General features: G+C 38.4%; 1 protein-coding gene across 2 annotated transcripts in view; it reads right to left on the bottom strand.

Annotated features, from left to right (window-relative positions):
* Positions 1-779: 779 nt before the first annotated feature.
* The window catches only part of PPP1R21 (protein phosphatase 1 regulatory subunit 21), a 95,591-nt gene continuing 71,334 nt past the window's right edge, over positions 780-25,036 (bottom strand). For both annotated transcript variants that reach the window (XM_004458770.4, XM_004458769.5), the window contains exons 15-22: positions 24,041-24,193; positions 20,037-20,129; positions 16,260-16,502; positions 11,464-11,496; positions 10,203-10,319; positions 7,829-7,927; positions 6,734-6,862; positions 780-1,446 (exon numbers count right to left, since the gene is read on the bottom strand). In XM_004458770.4, coding sequence (XP_004458827.2) covers positions 1,417-1,446; positions 6,734-6,862; positions 7,829-7,927; positions 10,203-10,319; positions 11,464-11,496; positions 16,260-16,502; positions 20,037-20,129; positions 24,041-24,193 — 897 coding nt within the window. In that variant the 3' untranslated portion in view covers positions 780-1,416. The remainder of the gene's footprint in view (positions 1,447-6,733; positions 6,863-7,828; positions 7,928-10,202; positions 10,320-11,463; positions 11,497-16,259; positions 16,503-20,036; positions 20,130-24,040; positions 24,194-25,036) is intronic.

Below are 25,036 nucleotides of genomic sequence, written 5' to 3'. Positions count from 1 at the left end.
GAGATTATCAGCCTGGTCAATTGATGTCTTTCTGATTGTGCTTGGCAGGCAAAGCACTGCTGCAGTGAAATAAGCTGGTTCGGCTGACAGAGAATTTGGAAAGGGGTAGGGCATGGAAAACAGAAAGTACAAAGGGGCTGCAATTTGAAGGGTGGGAAGAGTGGGACTGAACTGACTGACCCAGAGATCCCCAAGGCAGGATTCAACCACTTTCTCTGCGGTGAAGACTGGGCTTGGCAAATAGTCTCTCTCTCCAGCAAGCAGCTGAGGACTTGGGCAGAGGTGGAGGAGTTGGCCTTTGTGTTGAGCTCTGAGGGGAGCCAGTCGTGGGCTGTCAGGTGTCCCTGTCCCAGGATAAAGCTCTTTGGAGAGTGACTAACAACTGCCTACAGAAGGGGCTCAAGGGAGACCGAGCTGCAGGCAGGGAGGGGGAAGGAAGAGGTTTCCAGGCATTTCAGCTAATCTGGGACCTGAGCATATGGGTGAAATGGGCCTGTGCAAGCGACTCAGAAAAAGAGGAGCAGTATACCCCTGAGGTGTACACTGAGATGCACAATGTTTTATGAGATAAAACCAAGGGGCACGTGAAAGGATGCGGCATCCTTGCTTCAAGTGTAGTTACAAGCAGTTCTTGAGGAGAAATAAAGGATTAACTGTCCAACTGTTCCGATTGGGGGAACTAGAAAGATGTCATCTAAGTCAAGTGGGATTTGGTAAATTTTGTAAATCCTACTTAAATAGGTTTCAGTTCTCTTTATAAAATTTTCAGAGACTCAAAGTTTGGTATAAGTACGAATTTATTGACATCAATATCCTTAACACAGAGAGGGGGTCTAAGACAGTGAAGACAGTGATAATAAATCCACAAGATCTGAAATTTGCAGGTCCATTCCCTCCAGCTCTGAGAGGAAGAAAAAGAGGAAGAGAAACAGGGAGGGAGAAGGAGAAGACTTCTAAAATAATCTGGAGACTGCTTTCAATTATAGCAAGACGTAATGATAGTTTGACAATGTAAGCATTTTATCCAGAAACATTTATCTATTCCACAGATACCAAATTGGTTACCATATAATTGAGTTTTTGAAAATATACAAAATATCTGTTCTTACATACTGAAATTAAAACCTAATTTTAAAAAGTGCACAGTAAAAACAGCTTAAGGAAACCTACAATATCCATGGTACATGTATTGTTTTCCATTTTACTGCCAACATCAAATTCTATATTTGCCTTACTGGTTACAAATATGCTTTAAGTACCTCAAAGCCATTTACAACACTGACTAGTAGACTAGGTCCAACAACACTTCAGCTTCCTGAAGGCTGAGCCCAGCACTGGGTGTGGAGTCTCGGTCCTGCAGCCCCATGCAGCACCAGCAGCTCCGGAGAGAACAGTCGCCAACCAGCCATTTGTAAACTATCGACTCTTGTTCTTCTTAGAATTTCCCTATGCAGAGAAAAATACCAACAATAAGAATACAAGCTCCCAGAAAAATAATTCACAGTTTAAACCAAGCTGTCCAGAAGTCACAGTTTAGCTTCCAAGAGGTAGAATAGCTGATAAACTTGCATTGCTAATTTCTACTTAGTAATCACAAAGCAGTTTGTTACTTCAAATTTTCTCCACTCTCTACTTCCCTGGATCCTATCCCACTGGGAACAGGAGTTCGGATATGAAGAAAAAAAGAAAGCTACTATCTTGCATTTATCAAAACATCAAACATTCAATTTGTTCCACAGACAAAAGGAACTTAAGATTTTACAAAGCTTAATTAAAAATTTAGTTCAAACATGTTTCTTTGCTATTTAAACACCTTTTAAAGGTCTTTATGGGTATCAAATGTGAACGTGTCAACTGCACCCAAATGGCACTGGTCATATGCCAAAAGTAAGCTCAAACACTGCTGAGAACAAGCTTTGAGGGAGCCGTCTTATTCCCAATTCCCGCACACATGGAAAGTTGGACTTCCCAGTTTTGCGTAACTTTCTTCTTTCTGGAGAAGTTCATTTCTTAGGAAAATGTTTTAATTAAAGTCCTATATTTATAAGATCATATGATATGTGAGTATATCTCAAAAAAACCTGCTAAATAAAGAAATAGTGCAAGAATAGCCAGAAATAGCAGCTATGTACAGCAGGGGAAGCATAGAGAGATTGAGAGGTAAAGAATTTTCTTACTTTTTTGTCTGTTTTTTTGTATATTATTGTTGAAATAATGAAAATGCTCCAATAGTACTTGAAGTGATGAATGCACAACTATGTGATTATACCAACTACCATTAATTGTATACTTTGAATTGTATGCTTTATTAATATGTACCAATAAAACTGATTTGTTTAAAAAAAAGTCATACTTACAGCATTGAATTATATATTTGAATGTAGTTAAAAGGGGAAATTTTAGGTTAGATTGCATATATGTTATCAGAATAAAAAATTTAAAAACAACAACATAGGACTGTTCAACATTGTGAACCCTAATATAAAACTATGAACTATAGTTAATAGTAAAATTATAATAATATTCTTTCATCAATTGTAACAAATGGACCATAATAATGCAAGGTATTAATATTGGGGTCTGTGGGGGGGTTAATATAGGAATTCTATTTTTCTGCATGATTTTTCTGTAAACTTACAACTTCTCTAATAAAAAATTATATTATTTTTTAAAATTCCTATATATAATTATTAGATACAAATATATTTTCTTCATGTAAGTGGGAAGTGCTTGCAGAATACAAATTTTTTTTCCCACAAGCATTTTTTAAATTTTTTAATTTTTAATTTTTAAGAAATTAATAGATCACAAGGAATTTTACATTAAAAACAAAAAACAAAAAACATAAGAGGTTCTCATATAACCCACACCCCACCATATCATTTTTGTAAACTGTATTTTTTTGAAGATATATACATCACACAAAAAATGTTACAGTAAAAAATATAAGAGATTTCTGTATACCCCTCACTTCACTCCTCCCACACCAACAACCTCCCTCATCATTGCGGCACCCTCATCGCACTCAGTGAACACATTTTGGGGCACTGCTGCACTACACAGATAATAGTTTACTCTGTAGTTCGCACTCTCACCCAGTACATACAGTGGGTTATGACAGGATATTTAAAGTCCAGCATCTGACCCTGCAATATCATTAAGATAACTAAAATCCCCAAAATGCCCTCACATCACATCTCTTCTACCCTCTCCCTGCCCTCAGCAACTACTGTGGCCACTTTGTCCACCTCGATGCTAAAATTTCTCCTATTACTCATCACAATAGTTTTATAGTAGAATATCAGTAAGTCCACCACTCTAGTCCATATTTTATTCCTCCATTCTGTGGACCCTGGGATGGCGATGTCCCCTCCACCTCCAGATCAAGAGTGGGCTTAGATTCCACATGGATGATGGATGCAATTCCTCTGCTTACAGTGGTAGGCACTCTTGATTCCCTGGTGTGGTGACTGACCATCTTCACCTCCCTGTTAGCTGACCTGGCTAAGACCAATGAACCAGAGAGTAGGAATCACCACTCTTCTAAGGCTCAAGGCCCAGCTGGCACATGGGCGGTCCAGAGATTCAAGTCTCCTGAGTATGGACCATCCCTGGTGCCAACCACAGGTTCAGTAAAAGTGACATAAGAGGCATGTATAGAAAAGTCACATCTGAGTCCAGCTCCGTCACACTCAGGAGCACAAATTCCAAAGTAGGGCCCTCTGACATGGCACAGAGCTCCAAATCCATCTGGCATGTTTATATACCCTGTGAATCTTTGTAGCCTTCAGGAGAACCAGTACCTAGGGTTGTATCTATTTTGGCTTTTTCTGGGATCCTGCTGAGGTGTGTGTAAGTGTGACCCCTCTGATGACCTCCCGACTCTTTTTAGAAGACTCTTAGCCATAACAACTTGTTTGTCTTTGCCATTTCCCCCTTTTATTCAAGGTCAAAGAGCACTTTTTAACACTTGACCCAACATGAAGGCTGAGATATTCTGCTGGTCTGAGTCGACCCTTTTATTCGAGCCTTTTATTCGAGGTCTCTTTCTAGTTGCTTCTCCAGTTTCTGATTGGTAGTAATCCCTCGGTGCTAGGGAGGCTCATCCCCAGGAGTCATGTCCCACATTGGGGGGAAGGTAATGCATTTACATACTGAGTTTGGCTTAGAGAGTGGCCACATTTGAGCAACATGGAGGCTCTCAGGAGGTAACTCTTAGGCATCCTAGTTCATATTTCAGGCACACAGGATCCTAAGCATAGTCATCAGTATCAAGGGCTCATTATTGGACCATCCTTACTTGTTGATCTTTGCTGTGGATTATTGTTGTTCTATTGAGGAATGTGACAGAACACCCCTGGGTGGGAACCCAGCACTCCCTCAGATGACTTTCATAGCAGAATACAAATATTAAGGACAAGATAATAGCAAACAAATAGCTTAAGATGTTTACTTGGTAGCCAATGGAGACAATATCAACTCAGCCATAGGATGATGCTATAGCAATTGAAATTACTAATCAACAGAAGGGGCAAAAAGCAAAATGCAGGGATTATAGAATGATTAAAGAAAGGTTAACAACATAAACTGTGAATTGGAGAGGAGTCTCTTACTCAGAGTTTTACTAATGACAGGTGTTTTGAGGAATGGAAAATAAAAATCTCTGAAAACTTAAAATTCTCCAACTTCTAAAGTGGCTGCAACCCTTTGAAACAATGAGGTTTGCTGTACTCAAAGTTAATCCCTCTCAATCAAAACCAAATGCTTTCTGCAGCTCTCAAGATGGAACAGTTTCCCTAGAACACTGCTACTTCTTTTCAAATGTTAGAAGCTAAAACAGGCTTTCTAATGCTACCATTAAAATAAATTATACATACCATGAGAAGAAAGAAAACATGACCTCTTTAATACATGTGCTTTCTGGTATTACTAGGAATATAACCCATGAGTTGCCTATTATCCTGTTGGAATAGCAAGAGGCCAAAAGGGTTAAAGGGGCATTCTCCTACTCCTACCAAGCTCAAGTGTCCCATAGCACAAGTACTCCAAAACCATAATCAGAACCCTATGAGCTGGTAACAATCATCACAAAGATATCCCAGAGAAGCATCAGAAACACCCTCCAAAGTAGCCAGAGGTCAATCAATATCATGAAACTACACTGAGAAACAGAAGAATACAGGGCAGACTCCAATGCATTAACATGACATATTTTCCAAGGAGACCCAGATTGAGCAGGACGCTGCCCTGCACCACCATTAGCAGATGCTAAAATAGAGCTATGGTTTATTCATCTCTATTTCCTCCCCAGTGCTAGCACATAGCAGGAGCTCAATAACTGCCTGCTGAATCAATAAGTGCTGGCGGCAGCAGATCCCACAGAGCACAGGCCAGAGACAGTAAGTAAATTCAGCTGATGGTGGTATAGTACTGTCTGAGTTACCAAAAATGTGCTAAGCACAATGGAATATTATTGAGCCATAAGAGAGAATGAAGTTCTGAGACATGCTGCAGAATGGGAGAACCTTAAAAAAACCTATGCTGAGTGAAATAAACAGGGCACAAAAAGACAAATATTGTATGATGTCACTTATAAAAGATGCCAGAAATAGGAAATTTGCAGAGGCAGAAGGTGGATTAGAATTTACTAGAGGATGGGGAGAGGGGGAAAGTGGGGATGTATGTTTGGTGGATATGGAGTGTTGGCAAATAAAATTCATAAAAACAGAAATTTAAAAACAATGTTTAAGTGGGCTGAGATGACTGATGTACAACCAAATCTTCAGCCTCCCAAAGCCTATCTTACATAGCAAAAGAGAATATACGTTATGTTAGAACAATAGAAAGATGGCATGTGGATATGCAATTCATTATAAAAATGTTACCCAAGGGAAGAGAATGTGGCACAACCAGCTGGGCGCCTGCCTACCACATGGGAGGTCCTGGGTTTGGGTCCTGGTGCCTCCTAAAGAAGACGAGCAGATGCCACACCCACTGCAACATTAGCTAGATGCCACGCCACAAGCCAGCAGGTGCTGCAGACCGTGGGAAGCGGATGTGGCTGAGGCCATTAGGTACTCTCCTGCCGTGTGGGAGGTCCCAGGTTTGATTCCCAGTGCCTCCTGGAGAAGGTGAGCAAACAATGAGCAGACAGATGAGAGCCATCTGAGGGAGCGGAGGGGATAAATTTTAAAGTAATAATAATAATAAATAAAGAAATCTTTTTAAAAAATGTTACCCCATATAGAGTCAGTTAACTACTGACTCTAGCCTGGACAAGCAGAGGCTTTATGGGAAATGAAATCAAAGGATATTTGTGGAGTTACAAGAGTAAGATATTCCAGGTTTAGATAGATATTTGTGAGAGACTAAATCTCCTAAAGAAGGTTAGTCCAACGTACCGTTTGAGACTGTCATATCAATAAGGAGCAGACACCATCCAGAACCCCCTTGGGAGCTCCCTAACCCTGATGCAACAATAGCAGAAATGCCACCCACGCACAGACACACACAGAGCTAAAAAGCAGCAGGCACAGTATTAAGGCCTTAGAAGGCAAACCTTCTCAGAATCTTAATTTTACTTTTAAATAAGAGGACATATGATATTAAGGAAAATGACTTCCAAACACTTTCAGTCTCTTAACCTTTTGATCCTAAAATGTACAGCAAAGACAATACTTTATGGCCAGCCATATTATACATTATATTCCAGAGACCACCTCCCCTCACATACCTTACTGGACATCTTCAGTGTGTCAATCTCTTCTCTCTGTTTCGATAACGTCTCGTTCATGCTGCACAGGTGATCACTCATCATACTTAATTGATCCTCGTAACTCCTCTTGGTAGTTGTCAACTCATCCTACAAAGGAAAGGAAAAGAGGAAAATAAGAAAAACCACACTATGCATACCACTTTAAGCTTTTTTAATCTATTAAGAAAATCTGGAATAATAACCCATCTAAATGGCCTACCTGGTCAATGAATATAAAATAACAAATAGGCACTGGCCTGTCACCAATCAAATGGAACAAAGTTAAAAGACATGGAAACAGGTTTTTCTCAGCCTTCAAAATATGTTCTGAAATTCTTTCCAAAAATGTAAAGGTTACTAACCGTGCCATGCCTAAAATTCTGTCTCAAAAAAAAATAAGAGGCCTAATGATCTTTCCAAATCCCCTAGGTTTCCCTCAGCTCTAGGGGAAGTGAGGAAGTCTGTCTCTGGCACGTTCCTACTGCCCTCACAGCACGTCCTGCCCTGAAAGCAGCACACCTTTCTCTTTCTTTCCATCTCTCAAACTCTCTTTGGCCCCCTAAAATCTAACTCTGTGCTCCTAGCTAAACTGGTAAACTAATCTGAAAGAAGGAAGAAGTGGATAATGCTGTGCTAATGTGCTTTTTATTTTGCCTTGTATTGTGTTTATATTTAGCATGGGCTTTCTGGAGACAATGCTTTAAAACAAAGCAGTGCGTAAGGAGGGATATTTTGTAGCCCTACCTTTTCAGTTTAGGTCAGTTTTTGACATAGGAAACAGAAGGAACAAAATAAAGTGTATGTAACGATCCTAAAGCTCTCCATGATTGGTATTTTGTAGGAAAGAGGAGGGAATGGAAGGATTATGCGTAAAGAGAAACAAACAATAAAACCACTTTTTGCTTGATACAAAAAAAAATGGTACTTTAAAAAGAGTTAGAAATAAACTGGCTAGAAAAAAGTATGTGTAGAAGTCAAGTGCCACTGTTTTAAAAAGGAAATGCTGATTTTGCTGTCCAAGGATTTTCAGTGAAAAATAAAGTAAACCATCATAGGTAGCACTTATGAACTTACCTGAAGTCTACTGATGTTCTGACTAGCTACTTTCATCTCTTCTGTCAATGCCTCCTTAGATTTCTCAGCTAAGGCCAGCCTTTTAGAGAGTGCTCGGCACTGTTAAAGCAGAAAACATTCCATTACCTTACCCTGGGCAAGCATCTTCCAAAACCAACTTTACCCGAGGGACGATTATTAGAAAACAATTCCCAAAGCCAAAAGCCATTCACTCATTCATTCCTGAATTCAAATATCTGTAGAATACCTAAAGGTATTTCAACACACATTGGAGTACACATAAGAAGATGTTATTCCCACCCTCATCATTAAATTTATTTTTATCATAGCAATTGTAGTTTTACATGCAGAAAATATGGAGTTCCCATATAATGCCCCCACAATTTTCCCTATTATTAACATTTTGCATTAATCCCACTCTCATTTTAATAATAATTTTTAAAAATCTACTAACCCACACTCATCAATATTTTTCTGCTAATGACCACTTTACAAAGGACATAAGAAGTTTCTACCATTAATCAGGATTCATTTACTTGTATACTAACACTATGTAAGAATGGAAGTGGTTATTTAAAAATCTATCAATGGCTTTTGACCATGCAATATGGACCCTAAGACAAACTTTTGAAGCCCCTCATTAGAAACCAAATTACAGGAGCAAGAAAAGCTTTATAGTCTTACCATGTAGATTATGCTCCATCTACATGGGGAAAAAAATGAGGTCAGGATTGTAAAGACGCTAGCTGCTTTCTTTGGGGGTTCTAACAAACCTTCGCAGTCCATCAAGAGCAAAAAAGAAAAATTGTTCAAAGAGGGTGTGCTATTAGAAAGATCACTAAAACTTCTGGTAAGACCACTGATCTGGACAAAGAGGATCTGTTGAGAAACACTTGAATACTATGTCGACACCAGATGTTCAGACTAACCATTCCAGTAAAATCATACAGGGGATCACCACTTCCTGTTTATAGAAGAGGAAAAACTAGGACAATTTAAAAATTTTTTGTATCACAATTGTGTTGAAACCATTTGTTAAAATAAATAAATCTTCTCTTTGAAATAAAACAACCTCAAAAATTCTTCCAGTTACTCATTTCATTCCTTACAAGAGAATTTCAGGACAGTTCAGCCAACCAAATCAACTACCCTCTATTAACCAAACATGTTCTGTACACTCAGCACTGAACCTGACAAAGGGAGAGAGAAATGCAAGACACAAACCCTTGTGAAGATCATGATCAAGCCTGGTACCCTAACTCAGACATCAGCTCAGGAACCAAACAACAAGGATATGATAATCTGCCACACAGCATGACTCTGATAAGAACTACAGCAGTTCCAAGCTTGCTGTCCTCCCCTTTTCTGCAATCCAACAAGCACTGCTGATCGATTTATCACACATGTATTCAGTGGTTGCTTGGTCAAGAGCACAGGGCAAAGCACATGGTTTATTTTAGCAGGAAAAGAGAAAAGCAAAGCCCTCTCCCCTTCTAGCAATTGACCTCCTATCAACCTGTCCATCTCTGCAGGACAGGAGGAGAGTAGCAATGAAGACAGGCCCCAATGAAGAGTGCTGTCTTTTCTTTTTCAATTTCTTTAACTACCTTAAACATTATCATCCTCTCTCTGCATCCCTAACTGACCTTTTACTGCACTATAATTCAAAACAGACCCCTTATAGTATTCTTACATGTACAGCAGTATCCATTCTGTCTTATCATTTGTTTCTTAGTCCTTGATATCTGTACTTTCTTTTTTCATTTTCCTTCCCCCCTTCTACTCTATGTATCATATATAATTTTTGGTGATTATTCTTGCATTGCATTTTTTTTCTAATTCTTTCTCTCTCTTTTTTTAAATTAAGTATTTGGTGAGGGAAGAAGTACTACAAAAAATAAGATTTTATGTTTCTTAAAGATAATTTTTTCATTTACAGGAATTCACATTTCAACAAATTTATTATTTGGATTGAAGAATATGTTAAAAAGAAGAAGAACCAGGCATATTTTACTTTTAACTTGCCTATCTGAGTGCCCTGAAAATTTCTTGATCTGTGTATGTCTAGCTCCCTTTAGCAAGTAATCTGTAGGAATAATGCTCCAAACATATGCCATGTGACCACAGGAAAGGCTACTTCTACATCTCTTATCTTTCAGTAACCTGGAAATGACAAATCAATCCTGTATTTGTTGAAATGAAGATTTTTGGATGGTAATACAGACCAATCAATAGGAACACCAAATAAATTCATACAAATACATAGGCACTGACCTCTCTCTTCTAGTGAGCAGTAAGAGAGCAGTAAGAGTAAGTGACCTAATTCCTGAGGGGGTAGGAAAAAATCACCAAACCTAATTAACTCTCCACTCACCTCAGCATAAAAATGCACTGACTTACTGTCAGCCAGCTGCAGTTGAGATGTAAGTTCCACTATCCTTGTCATGTAGTGATTTTTAATTAAATCTTCACGGGATTCTACATCTGGAACCTAAACAGAGCAAACATAAATAAATGCATGCCAGTGAGATGAAGCAGTTCAAAAAAGAAGAAGAAAAAGACATTTTGTTTTGTATGTTTTCATTTGTAATTTGATATAAGAACATGATGAGAACCCTAGTTTTCCTATTCTTTCAAGTAACTTCAGACAGGGTGAGTTAATGTACATCCCAAATGTCTTTTATGCAACACCTTGCCTATTTCAGAATGAAGTTGTGGCTTCAGAGAACACAGCAGAAGCACTGGAAAGCCCACTGAGTCCATGTCCCTCCATCCAGCCTGTATTAGCCACTAAAATCTTTTAAAATCTCCGTCTGACTCCTATGTCCACCTTTTATTTGGAAAACGGAAGGGGAAATGGGGATATTAGAGCTCCTAAAACCTGAAATTTTCCCCCCCTAAATTACCTTAGAACAGTTCTAATGCTCTTAACCATATATATTGAATAGTTGGTGACTCTTGTCCCAGACTGGTATTTCTATTAATTACTCTATTATCTATCTATTTTTTATATAACATCACATCTATTACCAGTGGCACAATATTGAGTTTATTTTCAAAATATATGCAGAAATTCAAGTTTACTTAAAGGCCAACAAGGAAATCAAAGAATTTACCAACCTACTAGAACTATATTTACCAATTTACCATATACCAAGTGGCAAACTGGATGACTTCAGTGTTCTTTGGATGGTTATTTATAAAGTTACATCTTAGAAGAATCCAAATTGCAAAAGTGCAAACTTATCGGACAAGCCAACTCTGACCTGTGTTCATACACTCAAGGGCTGGGAAAAGCTACCAAGTGACTGCTCATCCAGGCCCTGACGGCAGATGCTCTCAGCCTCACACACACACCAGTATGTTGGCGGCAGAGCTTGCAACACACCTTGTCAAACTGTCAGGTCACTCAAGGAGATAATCATAAAACAGTGCTACAATTTGTTGGTTACAGTTAAAATAGAAACAGAGAGAAAAGCAACAGGGGCCCACTGATGAAGTAGAAAACACTGGCCCCACATTTGTAAGAATGGTCAGGAAACACAAATGGACAAAGATGACTTTCACAGGACCTACTCAACAAATACACTGCCAGATATTTACTAGCAAACAATGTGACACCAAGCACACATTACCTCACTGTCAGATGTCTTGGTTAAAATTCCAATCTAGAACATAAGGGAGAAAAAAAAAATTTAGAACAAGGTTTTTACATTTCACACGTAATTGTTCAATGAATATGAACTGCAAAATATTGCACCTGCAATACTTTTGCTTCTTAGGTCATACTAAATTTAAAGAGCATTAGGATTGGAGCCCTAGGAGATGATCCTCAGATGCTCTTTTACTACAAGGATGGTGTACCTGAGGATACATAACTTTATTTGCTACTTCTGCCATGAGGTAGTAATTGGTAAAGATCATTGCTAGATACACTATCAAATTGCTGATTAGCCATTTTCACCAAACCCAACAAATCATTTGGAGAGTGAGAAAAGATGATCAACTCTTGACCTCATCCTGTCATTCCTACACCTATTTCCAAAGCAGTAGCCAAAAAGGGGTAAAGAAGGTTTTATGGTGACCAAAATAACTAAACACTATAAACATAAAACATATATAATAAACACTCTGGCTGAAAGCACCAAAGTATAAAGAAGAATTACACCTTGATATAACATTATGACATCAAAAAGTATTAATCTCAGATTTAAATTAATAAAAATGCAATTTTAAATACATCAAAATAAAGCCAGATTTTTTAAAGCTTGCTTTTGTGGATTAAGATTTCAAAAACCAATAGCCATGAATACTGACTTCAGTTATTGTTCAATGTGGAAGGGCATGTGCTTGGGCACAATGACTTAAGGAAACTACTGGAAACTCCATTTCAATGGATTCTGTTAATCAAAGGTGACAGCCAATAAACAGTTTTTACAGATTCCAAATAATACCTTCAAGATTACTCTGAACAGTGTATTAAATGAATGTGTGCTAAGGACTGTTATGCCCCCCCAATTGTAAAAGAGTTTATACTTTTTTATGAAGTGCCATAATTTTCTGCTCACTGAAGTAGGAGTAGCAATTGCTCTTTCCCTTTCAGTAAATAACCACTTATAGTAACAAGGCAACAGTGAGTGTTATATATTCAAATATGACTGGATTTGGTGAACAAAACTGCAATGATGCAGCCATTTTGCCTCTTCACTCTTCACCCTCTCAACCTCTCACCCTTGAGTAGTGGGTTAAGAGTGTGGTACAGCACACAATCCTTCAAAAGAATGGTATTACATAAGTGGAAGGAAGAGTTTTATTACATATAATTTCAACACTTTCTCATATGCTACTAATAAGAATATAAAAAAATACAGCCCTTTTAGAAAATAATTTGGTAATAAAGATAAGGGACTTAAAAAAACATTCACACCTTTTGACCCAATAACTTCAACCCTGAGAATATATCTCAAAGACAATATCTGAAATGCAAAAAGAACCTTATACGTAAAAATTAAACTTATTTAAAATAGTAAAAATTATAACCAATGTCCAATCATAGCAAAATAAGGTATATCCATATGGGTATTAGGGAATCAATAACTAAGTTTATATAGAGTCTAAAATAGGATAAAGGCTTATGTACAGCATTGTGCTAAAAGATTTGAAATTTTATATTATACAACCTTAATGTCAACCATGTAAAAAATTTTAGGTAAAAATGTTAACAGTGGTGGCTTGATTATTTAAGAAAATGTGATTTTTTTTTTTACTCTTCTGTATTTTTTGATTATCTCTACTAGGTATGAATTATTTTCATATTAAAGGTAAATACTTAAGCATTCTATTAATATCATGAAATACTTTTTAACTCCAGTAAAAGATGGAAATGTATTGCTTCTGTTTTTTCTTTCTGAGGTTATTGCTATCTTTTAAAATGATAAATAGTGGGTGACTGATTATTCAAATTACAGTACTAGGTACTTAAATGAAAAAAAATAAGCATTCAACTTTTGAAATGTTATAGGGTTAGAAATAAAATAACTATTTTCAATCTGAAGTTACTTTTTCAGCTTCAATGAACTTGAACCAAAATAATCTATTGGTGACTTGGAAGATGAGATCCTTCGTTTATCAATTACTTTTAAAATGGGCACAGACTTGCTACCAACAGCCAAGGCAAAAAAGCCAGAAAGGACACTGAGACATATATACATACAGTTATACACATGGTTCACTTAAGTTCACTTAAAGGGAGGAAATAAAAAGAAAGGCTGGAAAGTAGAAATATCAAAGTAGGCAGAATACTCCATCTCTTTTCATCTCTTTTGCCTACTATGTGGTGAGGCAGTGGATTAGACAGTCATTTTGGGCAGGAATCTCACATGTAAAAGAGAAGGAGAGTTTGATGGCAATCAAACTCTTGGCCTGAAAGAACCTTCTCCTGCCTTGAACTCCTGCTCACTTTTAAAACCCACTTACATGTTACCTCTTCTGTTATGTCCTCTCTGGCCACTCCAGGCACCTTCTCTGTGATCTCACTGCACTACATAGAGATGTCTAGCAAAGCTCTTATTTCACTACATTGTAAGCAACTAGGGGAAGAGGGCTATATGCAGTCTATATACATATATATATACACATACATAAACACACACAGAGAAAGAGAGAGAGAGCAAGACGGCTACACTGGACTGTGAACAATGAGAGGAGACAGACTACGTCTAGGTTCTCATGACCTGGCTATCAAAGATAATACCTGGAATGCTGGTTCACAGAAAGTGTGGCATTTCAACTGAACCTTATATAATGAGTAGGAGTTTGAATTCAATAAGGAGAAAGTATGTTGGTTATAGAAAAAAGATACCGAGGCAAAAGAAGAAAGACAGAGAGGTAAAAATGCAAAGAGTATTCTCAGGGAAGAGAATTCAGTTTGGGTTTGTATAAGGAAACTACAGAAGATACAGCAGAAAGGTCATCTGGAACTAGGGCCTTGAATGCCAAATGAATGAGGAGCTTGTATTCTACAGTTAATAGAGAACCACTAAAAGTCTGGAAGCAAGAGAGTGCATAATCAATAAGGAACACTAGGAAATCATTCTGGCAGCACTGTCAGAGGTGGATGGAAAAAAAGAAAGCCTTAAAAGAGATTTTGCTACATTTGCTTCAGTTGCCTTGGTGAATGTATTTTTTTTTCAGTGAACAATGAGAAAGTAAGTTGCAGATTATGACATCTCACCCTAAGTACTTTGGCATTTATCTCCCAAAAATAAAGATATTCTATATAATCATAATCCTGTTTCTATACCTAAGAAAATGAACAATAATTCTGAGTTTCTGACATGTTGAAATGCAATGAGGAATGTTTATATTTTGAAAATGAGAGTTGGTTGATAAACCTGACTATCATGTATGCTCTCTGAATCAGGGGCAAGGTAAATTTGAGAAGGGCCGTGACTTTCTCTCCAACAGCATCAGTGAGCCTCAGGGGTAAAGAGAGCAGAAAAACACCCTCCTTAGGAGCAGGGCCTTCAAATAGTACCATAGCTCTCCCCACGTTCCACAAGAAACACCTGAAAAAAAACATATAAAGTGGCCCTCCTGATTAGGAAGAGTTTTTTTCCCATCCTGATTTCTAAATTTTCTAATTTTCTTTTTTTACAGTGGACAGAATATTAGGAAACTTTTAAAAAAGTAACCGAATTCTATAACTCCAATAGGGATGTTTCTTCACCTTCTAAGTCACTGCAGTTAAAAACAAGGGAAGGACTGGATAATGCAAGCAGCCGCAGAAGAACACACAGCGAACAGACACAGAAAGCAGACAACAGGGGGAAGGGGAGAGAAATAAATAAAATAAATCTTTAAAAAAAAAACAAGGCAATAGAAGTGGATGTGGCTCAACCAGTTTGGCGCCCGCCTATCACATAGGAGGTCCCAGGTTCGGGTCCTGGTGCCTTCCAAAGAAGACAAGCAGACGCTGCACCCACCACAATGGGCTAGACACCAGCTGTAACAAGCAGCCGCCTAAATAAGCATTTGCCACAAGCCTGCAGACACTGCAGCCCATGGGGAATGAATGTGGCTCATACCGTTGGGCACTCGCCTTCCACGTGGGGGCCCCAGGTTCAATTCCCAGTGCCTCCTAGACAAGGTGAGCAAACAATGAACAGGGAGACGAGAGAATCATCTGGGGAAGGGGAGTAAATAAATTTTTAAAAAGTAAATAAATCTTTAAAACAAGGCAAGAGTGGAATGGATGTGGCTCATGCAGTTGAGTGCCTGCTTTCCACATGGGAGGTCCTGGTTTTGGTTCCTGGTGCCTCCGAAGAACAAAGAAAACAAACAACAAGCAAACAAAAGAAAAAACCAACTCAGGGAAGCAGATGTGGCTCAGGGATTGAGCTCTGGCTTCCCACATATGAGATTCTGGGTTCTGGGGACCTGACACCTCAAAAAAAAACAAGGCAAGGAACATAAATTAGACAACATTCCAGCATACTGCCTGATGAAACATAATAAACATGACAGATGTCTGTATTATATGTACATTAGGAAGCTTTACACTGTCTAGGAATACACCGTGTAATTGGCTTAAAGTTTTACTTCTGGCCATTTCTATCACCAGTTAGAAACATACACCATATTGTAAATGTGTCCATGGAAAAACAGAATCGTCTTAAATTTTACTTACCATAACTGTTCCAGAAATACAGCCCTTACCATGGGAAGTCTCATGTAAAATTACAAGGAATTTAATGGAGTTGCTTTTTGAAAGCCATCTGCTTACCAACTTGCTTTTTCTACAGCAAATAAATCATTTCTTTATATACCAGTGTGTGATTTAGATGGTTAACACTGAATACTTGGTTACATCCTTACTCAAATAGCATAAAAAAAAAAAAAAGAAAGCTGAAGGGAAGTGAGAAGACGTTACCAGACTGGTGCTCTGAAAGGGCTCCGACACGGCCGTGGCTGCAGCGTCTTCAAGGGTGGTGGCATGCAACTCAGCAGCACCTTCCTGAGCCAGCCCAGCCGACTGCCCACTACTTGTACTCTTCAGCTTATCTGCAATTCGTTGGTTTTCTTTCTCTAGTTTGATTTTGGCTAATTGTGCTTCCAACATCCAATGTTCTTTTTCCTGCTCCAGTTTAGATATCTTCTCCAAACTCTGCTGAACCTTGAGAAGTAACAGAGTTTTGCTTTCAGAAAATGATGCAAACAAAACTTTATACTTTAGAGAATATAAATAAACTAACTACCTAACAGAGGCAAAACAAATAAAGCTTGATCTTGGAACAGGAAGAGATTTATTAGACAGGATACAAAAACCACAACCCATAAATTGAGAAACTGAACTACAGTAAAATTAAAAACTTCTGCTCATCAAAAGGCATGTTTCAGGGAAGCAGATGTGGCTCAAGTGATTGGGCTCCCGTCTACCAAATGGGAGGTTCACAGTTCAATTCCTGGGGCATCCTGGTGAAAGTGAGCTGGCCCAAGGAGAGTGCTGGCCCAAGCGGAAAGCTAGTGCAGCAAGATGATGCAACAAAAAGAGACACAGAGGAGAAACAATAAGAGATGCGGCACATCAGGGAGCTGCGGTGGCATAAGAGATTGAGCACCTCTCTCCCACTCCAGAGGGTCCCAGGATCGGTTCCTAGTGCTGCCTAAAGAGAAGACAAGCAGACACAGAAGAACATGTGGTGAATGAAAATAGAGAGCAGACAATGGGGGGGAAGGCAGGTGGAGATAAATGAATAAATACATAAATTAAAAAAAAAAAAGGCATCATTCACAATAATCAAAAGAACATCGAATTCCCATCCTGGGGAGCTCTGCCACATTCTCTAATGGAACAACAATAATCCCCTGAGTACAGGAGCAATGACTAGTAAGGGAAGATGGTCCATTGATGGGCTCTTGATATTGATGGCTGTGCTCATCAGCCATTGTTCTTGAAACTGAAACTTAGCCTAATGTTGTAGCATGCCTAAGAGTTACCTACTGGGAGCCTCTTCGTTGCTCAAAAGGCATCATTAAGAGAGTGAAAAGGAAAACCAAGAGAGGAAGAAGTTATCTATAAAGGATGTATCCAATGGAGGCCTTGTGTCCAAAACATATAAAGAATTTCTCCAAATCAATAAGAAAAAGACACAACCCAAGATAAATGGGGAGGGGGAGGGGAAACACGACGACTAAAGCAGACACTTGAACAAGATTATAGATATTTATTTTATTTTATTTATTTCTCTCCCCACCCCCCAGCCGTCTGCTCTCTGTGTCCATTCTCTGTGTGTTCTTCTGTGACCGCTTTTATCCTTATCAGCGGCACCGGGAATTTGTGTTTCTTTTTTTTGTTGGGTCATCTTGTTGTGTCAGCTCTCTGTGTGTGTGGAGCCATTCCTGGGCAGGCTGCATTTTCTTTTGTGCTGGACGGCTCTCCTTAAGGGGCGCACTCCTTGCGTGTGGGGCTCCCCTATGCAGGGGACACCCTATGCAGGGGACACCCCTGCATAGCACATCAACACTGTGCATGGGCCAGCTCCACACGGGTCAAGGAGGCCTGGGGTTTGAATTGTGGACCTCCCATGTGGCAGGTAGACGCCCTATCCACTGGACCAAGTCCGCTTCCATAGACATTTAAAAGGTGCTCAATGTCACTATTCATCAAGGAAAAGCTATCTAGACTCACCCAAATGATTCACTTTTAAAAAGACAGAAAGTACTAAAAGTTAGCATACTTGTGGAACAATCAAAACTATCACACAGTGCTAGGAAAAGTAGAGTGTGGGACAAACACTCTAAAAATCTGTTGGCAAGGTCTTTTTTTTTCCTTCCTCTTATTTCTGGCCCCCGTTGTCTGCTCTCTGTGTCCATTCGTTGTGTGTTCTTCTGTGTCTGTTATAATCTCATTAAGCGGCTCAGGGAACCCATCCTGGGACCTTCCAGAGTGGGAGAGAGGTGATCTCTCTTTTGCTCCACCTCAGCTCCCTAGTTCGCTGTGTTTCATATTGTCTCTTCTTTTTTTTTTTTTTTGCATCATCTTGCTGTGTCAGCTCTCTGTGTGGGTGGCTCCACTCCTGGGCCATCTGCTGTCCTGCGCAGGGGCTGCACTCCTTGCACAGGGGCCACTCCTTGCGCAGCGTGATACTTCTTGCACGCGGCAGCACTACACGTGGGCCAGCTTGCCACACAGGTCAGGAGGCCCTGGGTATTGAACTCTAGACCTCCTATATGGTAGGTGAAAGGTCTATCCATTGAGCCATATCTGCTTCCCATGTTGGCAAGGTCTCTTAAAGCTGAACATATCATATGCTATGACCCAGCAATTCTACTTCTATGTATATACCCAACAGATATGCTTACCAAAAGACATGTATAAGAAAATTCAAAGCATCACTATATATAACAGCCAAACAACTTAGCACTTCTCAAATACTTAAAGGCAATAAAAATGGATAAATAAATTTTGCATATTCACACAACGGAATACTAAACATTAATGAAAACAAAGATTACAAGTACATATAATAACGTGGATAAATATTACAAACACAATGTTGAACAAGAACCCAAACCTGAAAGAGTAAATACTGTATAATCACATTTAATAAAAAGTTTAGTATCAGGCAACAAAGCTAATTTATGGTGTTAGAACTCAGATAATGGTTATCTTTGGGAAAGGGGAGAGTAGCCATGGAAAGAGACATAAGGAAGGTTTCTGGTATCTTAGAAACTTTTTAAAAGGTGTACCTTACATGGTTCTTTATACTAGACCACACTGCCTCCCAATTCATCTTTACAAACCCTTCACATTAGGCAGGTATCAGAGTCACTTTAGACGAGCGGGAAGTGAAAAGTATTAGGGAGTAGGAAAAGTATTAGGTTTGAGGTTGGACAGTTCTGCCCCTTACTAGGTATTTTACTTTGGTTTTAAAAATTGCTTAATTTCTCTGAGCCTCACTGTCCTCACATAAAATAACAAGAAAACCCAAAATCAATTTTTAAGGTATTGCACATTTTGTTGTTTGTCTTAGGATTTTTGTTTTTTGGGAATTATTTAATGAGTTTTTAGATCCAACATCCAAGGGCATGAATGTCAGACAAGATAAGGGGTATGTTTCACTGAAAATAAGGTCTACAAAGACAAAGTACTGTCTCAGGTGAATTGATTTGCGCTCTTTAAAACAGATATTTCCAAAACTTAACAGCAAGCCAGCTGCTGAATAAATTTCTGACAAAAGCTAAATGGGTGTTAGCTTCTACTACTAACTTCTGAAAAAAAAACAGTACCTCCTACCCACCCCCAAAATTCAAGTAACCAATTGAATATTGGAAAAATTTTCATTTCTGCTATTTAAGAAATGAAAATAACTCTCTGAGTTGATAACATATCCCCCCATTTTATGCCTTATTATATCAAACATTTATATCAACAGCGTAAAGAAAGAATTAATCATCATGGCCAAAGTGAGCTGATAACACTTTAGGGGCATTTATAACATTGAATAAATCTTAATGACTTATTTAGAGTATGATCAAATGTTTTTCAATAAATTATGCCTATGGTCTTTTTTTGCATTATTAAACAATTAATTTACATCTTTAATTATGTAGCCTTATGAACTGGTCTATATATCTTAAAAACCTTCTCCAGGGGACTTAATATTTCTGCTTTTTAAAAATGACCATGATTTTCCAGGTACCCTACCTGTTGTGCAAGGCCTTCTCGACTTTCAGTAGAGCTCAGAAGGATCCGGCGGTTTGCCAAAGCTTCTTCATAAGGCACAGACTCCAAGAGGGGCTATGAAAAAAAGCATCATAAAAATTAAAAGAAAAATATTGCATCACCTCATTTTCTCTGATTCTATACACACAAATAAGAACACTAAATGGAGTATGTTAATAAATTCATACATATGCCAAAATAGACTATTTTCTTCAAAACATGTGAAAAGGGACTTGGAAAGGGGAAGGCAAGAAAATAATGAAAGGGAATTTGTCAGATCAGCTATAAGTTACACTAACTAAAACCATAAGGTACTTGCACCAAAACACAAAAGAACAGAAAATCCAGAAAAAGATGCAAGTATAAGCAAAAATTTATTAGGAGACAAATGTTGCATTTTTAATTCAATGGAGAAATGGAAAAATGGCATGATGACAACTAGATAATAATTTAGAAAAATTAATACTTAGAACTCTATTTCACATTTATGTTAAAATGAATCCAAGATGGATTAAAGATTTAAATATAAAAATTTAGACAACAAAAATAACAGGAGAAAATATAGGTGAATATTTCTATAATTCAGCAAGTGCCCCTGGCTGAGAATCACCACAATAAAGAAAAAGACTGGCTTGGTGATATAAAAATTAAAATTTCTGTTTTGAAAAAAAAGCAAATAGGGAAAAAATATTTCTAAATCAAAGAGTTAAAATTCTTAATATATAGGGAACTCTTTCAACCCTAACTAAGAACATTTATTTAAAAGAAGATGAAAGATGGAAAGTGGACTTGGCCCAGTGGTTAGGGTGTCCGTCTACCACATGGGAGGTCCGCGATTCAAACCCTGGGCCTCCTTGACCCGTGTGGAGCTGGCCCATGTGCAGTGCTGATGCGCGCAAGGAGTGCCCTGCCACGCAGGGCTGTCCCCGTGTAGGGGAGCCCCACATGCAAGGAGTGCACCCCATAAGGAGAGCTGCTCAGCGCGAAAGAAAGTGCAGCCTGCTCAGGAATGACGCTGCCCACACGGAGAGCTGACACAACAAGATGACACAACAAAAAGAGACATAGATTCCCATGCCGCTGACAACAACAGAAGCAGACAAAGAAGACACAGCAAAGAGACACAGAGAACAGAAACTGGGGTGGAGGGGAGGGGGGAAGAGAGAGAAATAAAAAATAAAATAAATATATCTTTAAAAAAAAAGTAGATGAAAGAATTGACAAATACAAACAATAAACTTTAAGATGTTAGACTTCACCAATAAGTAAAGACAGAAATTAAAATAACAATAAGAATCCACTCATCTCTGAGATTAGCAAACATTAAATTTATAGGTTAACTATTACTTCTGTTGCTGGTAAACTGTAAATAATTAACTTTCCCAAAGTGTAATTTGACAAAATGTGCAAAAATCTGAAACATGCGCAGTTTTTGAACCAGCAATTTCAATTCTAGGAATTAATATTAAAGATATAATAATAATTAGAGTATTGGGAGGTAGGTAGTTTGTATGTACCTAGGAGTGTGAAATAGTATAGCCACTTTGAAGGGCAGTTTGGCAATACTAGTAAAACTTACAATGTACAAACCACATGACCTAGAACATTCCATTTCACAGTATTTACTTTAGAGAAATAACCAACAAGTACCCAAGGAGGCATTTACAAATACTCATTGCAGTATAATTATAACAGTAAAACCTGGAAACAATCTAAATACCCATCATTAAGGGAATACCTAAGTGAGTCAAGATACAACCATATTATAGAATTCCATGCTATATTTGAAAGGAATTTAGAAGGCACCATATATAATGACATGGACAGGCCTCTAAAACAGATTTTAAATGCAAAAAGCAAGTTGCACAACTAAGCATATATTTAGGTTAAAAAACAACAGCTATATACTGTCCATAGGTTTTTATACAGATGTATATAAATGCCCAGAAAGAGCTTAGAAGGTTACATACCAAACTGATAAATATGGCTACCTCTGAAGAGGAACAGAAATTAGGGATAGTAATCTACCCATTATGTTCTAATTTCCTTTTAAAAAAAAAACCATTTATTTATTTATTTATTCCTGCCCCCCGCCCGTTGTCTGTTTTGTGTGTCTATTTGCTGCGTCGTCTTCTTTGTCCACCTCTGTTGTTGTCAGCGGCACAGGAATCTGTGTTTCTTTTGGTTGCGTCTTCTTGTTGTGTCAGCTCTCCATGTGGGCGGCGCCATTCCTGGGCAGGCTGCACTTTCTTTCGTGCTGGGCAGCTCTCCTTACCGGGTGCACTCCTTGCGTGTGGGGCTCCCCTATGTGGGGGACACCCCTGTGTGGCAGGGCACTCCTTGTGTGCATCAGCACTGCACATGGGCCAGCTCCACACGGGTCAAGAAGGCCCAGGGTTGGAACCGCGGACCTCCCATGTGGTAGACGGACGCCCTATCCACTGGGCCAAGTCCGCTTCCCTAATTTCATATATGAATGAGTCTATGTATTATATATAATTTTAATTTTCAAGTAACGAAAACTATAACAAACAAAAAAGCCAAAAGTTCCATGTACAAGAGTATCTATTGCAGCATGGTTGCAACTGAAAAACAGGAAACAAACTATCCATCAGCAATGGATGGTTAATTATTACACACTTATAGAATGAAATACTAAAGATGAAATACTATAGACGGGTATAGCAGTTTGATATGGTTATGAATTCCAAAAACAGATTGGATTATGTTTGTGATCTGGTCTGTATCTGGGCATGATTAAGTTATAATTAGGGCTTTGATTGGGCCACATCATTAGGGCACCAAGGGGTGGGGACTCACAGATAAAAGGCACAGCAAAGGACAGAGTTGGGCGTTTTTGATGTTGGAGTTTTGATGTTGGAGTTTGATTCTGAAGTCTTAAGCTGGAGACCCAGGAAGTAAGCCCACAGAGGAAAGAGATGCAAGCCCCAGGAAGAGGGGACCTGAGCCAGGAGAACACACAGTAATAGAGACGGCTCCTTAGACACAGCAGAAATCCCAGGGAAAGAGACAGAGCCATTCACCTGATAGCCTACAGCTGACCTTGTGGAGAGAGGCAAAGTCTAGAGAGCCTCATAGTCTAAAGCTGACCTTGTGGGAAAAACAGAGGAGCTGAGCCCAGAGGAACGCAGGAAGCCTGAACCCTCACAGATGTCAGCAGCCATCTTACTTCAACACATGGAAATAGACTTTGGTGAGGGAAGTAACTTAGGCTTTATGGCCTGGTAACTGTAAGCTCCTACCCCACATGAATACCCTTTGTGAAAGCCAACAGGCTTCTGGTATTTTGCAAAAGGACCCCTTTGGATGACTAATACATGCAGTGAAAGTGATGATAGTAATTTACAGATAAATATTTATTTATAAATATATCCATAATGTATTAAGAGAAGAAACAGATTATAAACAGTATATATACACAGATATATTTTGCATTTCATAGTTTACATATACAGATGTGTGTGTATGCATTAAAAATGTTTTGGAAAGTCGTACTCTAACAAAGTTAACAGCAGCTACCTTTGGGTGGTAGGATTTGGAGTGACCTTAATTTTCTTCCTCACATTAATATATTGCTGTATCTTCTGATTTCTCTTTATAATGACCATGTATCATTATAGTAAAAAAAGAATTATAAACATTTCTATTGTTTTTATATTTCTACCAGTTTAAGGTTTTCTAAAGTTTGAAATTTATTCACTGCCTTGCTGTGTCACACCAGATACTCTACCAGGCACCAGGGACATGTGTCCAACATGGCAGAGCTGCTGATCACGGGAGATTTGGGTCGCTGTCATCTCCTCCTCCCCACAGACCACCACTCTACCCCATCCCCTATCAACCAACGACCGTCATCCCAAAATTGTGTAAAACCTAAACAACATGACTGTGCAAAACCACTTGCCATTTTCTGGATTTATTCTTGATTTTTCCTCTGATTTAAATGCTAACAGCAGCTCACAAACCTTTTTCAAAGCCTTCATATAGGCAGCAGCTTTCTTCTTGTACTGCAGCATGCATTCAGCTGAAAGAGGACTAATGAATCCACTCGCTGCTTTAGGCCCATAGCTCAGTGAGGCAATGAAGTAATCCACATTATTGCTGAAGAAAGATGCGATCTAAATGAAAGGTGACAAGAAGACTGATTTTGTTTTCCAATAATATTTCTAGAACATATAACTAATAGCTTTTGGAGGAAAGTTTAAAGATGCTGAGAATGGGAATGAAATTTTAACACCTGCCCAAAAGCTCACATTATTTGTGAATACCTAGGCAATGATTTATAATAAAAAGCAGATACTAGTATGAATACTGAGACCAGACTCTGACATGCCCTACTCTAGACAACTTCTATTCTTGAAAGCCAAGACTGATTTTGTTTTCTATGAGGGTGACATTCATGAGGTGTTTACCTTATTAAGTCCTGCTGCTGCTGTCAGTATTTGTATACAAACACATTCCATTTGTAGTTTGACTTTGAATATTTCCTATTCCAATATAAGACATGACACAAGCATCTTGAAAATATAATCTCTATGTATTTATTCTGAAAATTTCAACTTGTGAATTACAAATATAACAAACAAACAAAGGAATGGAAATGCAGTAGACCCTTGTCATTTAACAACTGTTAAATCTATGCAGGCAGCCACAAAGATCCATGACCGTAGTTTTGCTAAGCCATGATTTTGAATCTATAGTGCTATATAAAATGGTGATAGGAATAAAAATGTCTGAGAAGGCGCCTAGCCAGAAAATTAAAGTACTGGATCCTTTAAAGAGTATTCTCTTCTTATAAATAAGAAAAACTGATTTGTGAAAGGGTGTTCTACCTTGGCAAAAACTGCTCAAAAAGTAAGCAATTAATTATAGTGATCTGAAAGGTTATATTTTTCACTAATGTTTTACTATGACAAGTGAAATTATATGTTAGATAGTTTTCAAGAAAATTAGGATTCCAA

The sequence above is a fragment of the Dasypus novemcinctus genome, chromosome 17 (assembly GCF_030445035.2).
Source record: "Dasypus novemcinctus isolate mDasNov1 chromosome 17, mDasNov1.1.hap2, whole genome shotgun sequence".
Taxonomy (NCBI): Eukaryota; Metazoa; Chordata; class Mammalia; order Cingulata; family Dasypodidae; genus Dasypus; species Dasypus novemcinctus.
This window is presented reverse-complemented; position numbering and strand designations above follow the sequence as displayed.